This window comes from Elephas maximus, chromosome 22 (genome assembly GCF_024166365.1).
Source record: "Elephas maximus indicus isolate mEleMax1 chromosome 22, mEleMax1 primary haplotype, whole genome shotgun sequence".
Lineage (NCBI taxonomy): Eukaryota > Metazoa > Chordata > Mammalia > Proboscidea > Elephantidae > Elephas > Elephas maximus.
In genome coordinates, this window is record NC_064840.1 from 61,100,411 (window position 1) to 61,106,410 (window position 6,000).

Below are 6,000 nucleotides of genomic sequence, written 5' to 3' on the forward strand. Positions count from 1 at the left end.
ACTAAAACACCCAGATATCTGAACTGCAAGAGCAAGGTAACACATTCCAGCAACTTCCCTGAAATGTATTTTCCTCTTAACTTTTGATTCTTAACACCTTTGCTCCAAGCTGCCAGAGTGACTCCCTTAGTTTTACATAGGTACTTAATAAGGCATATAATTGCTACTTAGGCACATTTTATTTATGGATTCATACCTCTATGCATTAATTCAGGTATACAGTTCTAACCAAAAACAAGTTTTAATAAAAACAAATATGTATATTTCTTCATGAATTTTCACCAGATCCATTAAGGAATGGTTAGTGCCATCTACTATTCACATGCTGTGGATATGGAAGATTTTATTTTCTTTTAAGGAAACCCTGGTGGTGTAGTGGTTAAGTGCTACGGCTGCAAACCAAAGGGTCGGCAATTCGAATCCACCAGGCGCTCCTTGGAAATTTTATGGGGTGGTTCTACTCTGTCCCATAGGGTCGTTATGAGTCAGAATCGACTCCACCGCACTGGGTTTGGTTTTATTTTATTTTATTAGCACGGTTTGCTTTAAAGATGTACCTCAGTTATGAACTAGTACATGGCAATATGTAAAATTTTTAATACATGTATTATAGATTAAAATTCTGTTTCCATTTCTGTAATTTAACTACAGTGATGTAGAAAACTCTGCTGTATAAATAGAAATGTTATGTGAACCATAGTAAAAACTAAGGAGGAGAGGTCTTTTTGAATATTCATTCCTAACTTAGAAATAAAGGTGTACGCAGTTTTTTCATTGAAAATATGATCTAGAATTACACTGTCTAATACATAGCTGCTGGCCACATGGGAAAATTGAAAGTGATATTAATTAAAGGGCTGGGCTGCTAACCAAGAAAAGCTCACCAGTTCGAATAAACCAAGTGCTCTTGGAAACCCTATGGGGCAGTTCTATTCTGTCCTATCGGGTCACTAGAGTCGGAACCGACTCGACGGCACCTAACAAGAACCACAAAACTAAACTGGAAATTCAATTCCTCAGTTGCACTATCCATATGTCAGAGGCTTGTGGCTACCATAAGACATCGTTGATAAATAGCATTTCTGTAAGTGCAGAATTCTCTATTGGAACACGTTGACCTGGAGACTAACCTCCCCATTGCCAAAATCCATCATCTATACTTCCGCCTTGTGATGATGGTGCTGGCACACAATTAGGAGGTGCGTATCCAACTTCACACTGACAATGATGGTTGGTATTACAAACCTAAAACCAAAACAAAGCAGAAAGTAAAACCATTTAATATACAACATCAAAACTAAATATATTCTAATTGTTAGTCACTGTACAGTTTAGTACAGTATAAAAATGAATGTAATTTAATAGAAGTAATTATTAGGCTATTTTAAAAATAATTCAGTATAAGTAATTATTATGCTATTTTAAAAAATAATTTTTAAAATACGAAGTAATAAAAAATTCACTGCAATATCCTTTCAAATATCATAGAGGTTCCTGTTTCCTCTTATTTGTTTCTACCGTTTTTAAATAAAAGCGGGTAACATTCTTGAGATAAATGAAATACTTATGCAAGAATGTCATAGAAATTATAAAGCTTTATAAAGCTGGAAATGATAAAATAGTGGGATTAGGAAATTTATTTTGAATTATGCTAGGTAATATTATCTGTAATAAAAGTGAACCTTTATGAAAACAAAGAAAACCCTAAAAAGAAGAAGCTTGCTTTATCAGATACCAAAATTTATATGGAAAATTAGAGAATATCTGTTAATGAGATGCTGTAGATAATTAGAAAGAAGGATCTGTTGCCAAATAGGGAATCCAGAAAAAGGATTGTGTATATAAAAATTTCCAGATGAATTAAATAGCTACAATTAAACAGGAAAGGAAAGGAACAGAAAGAACATGTAAATACTAGAAAGACATATAAGCTACTTGGCAGGAAATTTTAAGGCACGGCACCCAGACACGTCACTCTTTTTTCTTAACTTCTATACAAAATATGAAATACCACTGTAGGAAAAGACACTAGCAACAAAATTAAAGCCAAATGCATGCTTAGAAAAAGTTACAAAATTTGTATTACCCAGTATATATTTTCACAATGGATGTACAATTAGCAAAATAAGGTATGCAAGTGGCAAATATTACCATACATACATAAAAACTCTTATCATAAATTATCAAATAAATACAATTTAAAAATGGATATAGCATGTTAAAAGAGATTAAACAGACTGATAAACTACTCTGGCCAGAACATAAGGAAATGAACATTTTATGTATGATATGTGGAAGTAAAACTGACATAACATTTCCTGGGAACAATAGAATAATGCAAAAATTTAAATGATGCAAATATGTAATAGAAAAGAACCAAGATGACAGAGTAAGAAGTATGCCCACCTTCCCACAGAAAATGTCAAAAACAAGCAGAAAATGACAGCACTACCTTGCGGTAACTCTGGGGAACAGCTAGGACATCATGGCCACTGGGTAAATGCTTGTAAGGCTGACTTGACACTGACTTTGATACTGACTTGAGCACCATCCCCACCCTGGTTAGGCAGCCAGCTTGAAACAACAGCCATATCTCCAGTTGGGATCTTAGTCCCCGGTTCTGGAGTGAACACCAGTGCACCTGATTAGCAAAGTATGGTGTTTACCTGCGTCAAATAAGTTTAAACCTTAAGGATTAAAGCAAAGTGAATATCTCTGTTTCATCCATCTTGGAGGCTGCTCAGAGCAGAGGAGCAACAGGCATAGCCTGAGACCATGTAGGTAAACTGAGGAATGCATAGCTGTATGGGCAAAAGAGAACTACTGGGACACCAGGGTAAAAACCTCGGGGAGAGAATTGCCTTGGGAAATTGAACCCCGGTGCAGTAGAGTTGATTTTGACTCATAGTAACCCTGTAGGACAGAGTAGAACTGCCCCATAGGGTTTCCAAGGAGCAGCTGGTGAATTTGAACCGCCAACATTTTGGTCGTCAGCCGAGCTCTTAACTGCTGTGCCACCAGGGCTCAGAGAGGTATGCACATAGACAGGGGGAAAAAAAAATGCACAGAACAATACGAGTTAATCCTAAACTTTTTCCTTGGGTGAACCTCTTGGCTCAATGAAAGCCTTGTTAAGGATTTCCCCAGCATAGAGTTATTCTGAAAAGTCTCCTCTGTAAGAAGCGTGGTGTTTTTGTCTTACAATGGATTTTCTCCTATTCATTTCTGCAAAAATTATATGGAACGTCACTAACCTAATGGAACACAACTGCCTTAAAGAACAGAGAAAAAGGAGAAAGAAGAAAGAAATGAAAGAAAGAAGGAAGGAAGGAAACTAGGTGGGTAGGTAGGAAGTAACCTAGCAAACCCTGAGAGATAGGGAGGCCTTGAGTTCTAGAGCTACTATTTATGCTACTCAAATATCCTGTTCTCAACAACAACAACAACAAAAATCACAAGACATACAGAGAAATAGGGAAGGAGAGCTACAAAACAAAGAACCAAAACCATCCTCAAGGAAGATCAGACCTTAAACCTGCCAGACACAGATTTTAAAACAACTATTTTAAATACACTCAAAGAGCTAAAGGAAAAAAATATGGACAAAGAACTAAAGAAAATCATGAAAATGATGTATGAGCAAAATCAGACTTAACAAAGTGACAAAAATTATAACAAGAAACAACAGAAGTTCTGGAGTGGAAAAGTAAAATAACTGAAATAAAAAAATGAGCTAAGCCAAAAAACCAAACCCTTTGCTGTTGAGCCAATTCTGACTCATAGCAACCCTAAAGGATGGAGTAGAACTGCCCACAGGGCTTCCGAGGAGTGCCTGGTGTATTCGAGCTGCTGACCTTTTGGCTAGTAGCCACAGCTCTTAACCACTATACCACCAGCGTTTCCAAAACTGCACTAGAGGGGTTCAACAGAATGTTTGCACTAGAGGGGTTCAACAGCACATTTGAGCCAGCAGAAGAAAAAATAAGCAAGCTTGAAGATAAGACAATTGAATCTATCTGGTCTGAGTAAAAGAAAGGAAAAAAAGAGTAAAGAAACATGAACACAGTATAAGAGCATAACGGGACACATTAAGTGGACCAAAATATGCATTATGGGAGTCCCTGAAGAAGAGGGGCAAAAGAAATAGGCAGGAAATATTTAAAGAAATAATAGCTGAAAACTTTCAAATTTGACAAAAAACATGAATTTGTACATATTAGAAGCTCAACAAACTCCAAGCAGGATAAAGCCAAGAATATCCATGCCAAGACACATTATAATCAAACTTCCAAAAACCAAAAATAGGGTGTGAATCTTGAAAGCAGCTAGAGAAAGGTGATCCCCAATAAGATCAAGGGTCAATTTCTCCTCTGAAACCATGGAGGCCAAAAGTCATCCTATTGGTATTAAGTTATTCAAAGTTTCTGAAAGAAGATAAACTTTCATTCAAGAAGCCTGTACAGACAAAATGGCCTTCAAAGACAAGTGTGAAATTAAGACATTTCTCAGATAAACAAAAGCTGACAGAGTTCATTACTATCAGATCTGCCCTTAAATAAACGTGAAAGGGAGTCCTCCAGTTTGAAAGGTAAGGGCACTTGGCAGTAACTTGAAGCTGTATGAAGAAATAAAAACCTTCAGTAAAGATCATTTTAAGGCCAAATATAAAGGTCAGTTTTGCTGTGTATTTGTATTGTAACTACATTTGCTATGTTCTGCGTGATAGCAAAGACAAAAATACCAAAAATAATTAAAATGTATGATGCTGGGAACACAATATATAAAGATGTCTTTCATGAAACCCACAACATAAAGGAGGGGAGGGAAGAGTGGTATAAAAACTGAGTTTTTCTATTATTAAAGTTAAGTTGGTATCAAATCAAACTAGGTTGTCATAAATTTAGGATGATAAATGTAATCCCATGGTAACCACAAAGAAAATTGCTAAAAAAAATTTACACCAAAAGAAATAAGATGTGAACAAAAATATTCACCATAAAAAACCAACTAGACACACCACAAAAAGGGCAGTATTCAAGGAAATATGAGACAAAAAAGGTATACGACACACAGAAAACCAACAATATTACAGAAGTCCTTCTTTATAGGTAATTTCTTTAAACGTGAAATGGATTGAACTCTCCAAACAAAAAGCATGGATTGGCAGAATGGATAAGAAAACATGATCCAACTATGTGATGCCTACAAGAAAACTATTTTAAGTTACAAGGCAAAAATGGGTTAAAAGTGAAAGGGCAAAAAAACTACATAAATAGCCTCAAAAAGAAATAGAAAATTCAAAAAGACCTATAACAAGTAAAGAGGTTAAAATGGTAATAAAAACCTCCCAACAATTAGCACCAATTCTTCTAAAATTCTTCCAAAAATAGTGGAGGAGGTAACACTTCCAAACACATTCAACAAGGACCCCCATTACCCTGATACAAGGCCGGACAGAGACACTGCAAGAAAAGAAAAGATTCCTTATGAAGAATGCAGCTGCAAAGATCCTCTACAGAATACTAGCAAACCATACCCAGCAGCATATTAAAAGTTTCTGTGCCACTAGTTCAATTTATCCCAGATATGGAACGGTGGTTCAACATAAGAAAAGAATCAATACAACATGCCACATTAATAGAATTAAGGAAAAAAACATATGATCAACTGAACTAATAACAGGCAACTGACAAAATCCTGCACGCTTTCAAGATAAAGTACCGAGAAAGCTAGGAACAGAGGGAAATACCTCAACATGATGAAGGGCATTTATGAAAAATTCACAATGAATATCATATTCAATGAGGAAAACCAAAATCTATTTCCCTAAGATCAGGAAGAAGACAAGGATGCCCTCTTTTACCACTGCTATTCAACACCGTACTAAAAGCAGAGCAACAGGCAAAAACAAGGAATGAAAGGCTTCTAACTCAGAAAGAAGAAAAACTACTTCTATTCACAGATGACCTGATAATATATATACAGAAAATTGCCAGGAAT

The 6,000-nt window shown here is 35.9% G+C and overlaps 1 protein-coding gene across 1 annotated transcript in view; it reads right to left on the reverse strand.

Annotated features, from left to right (window-relative positions):
- ADAM18 (ADAM metallopeptidase domain 18) overlaps window positions 1–2,551 on the reverse strand; it is a 171,485-nt gene extending 168,934 nt beyond the window's left edge. The window contains exons 1-2 of the mRNA XM_049865504.1: window positions 2,453–2,551; window positions 1,131–1,245 (exon numbers count right to left, since the gene is read on the reverse strand). Coding sequence (XP_049721461.1) covers window positions 1,131–1,245; window positions 2,453–2,551 — 214 coding nt within the window. The remainder of the gene's footprint in view (window positions 1–1,130; window positions 1,246–2,452) is intronic.
- Between the last annotated feature and the right edge of the window lie 3,449 nt (window positions 2,552–6,000).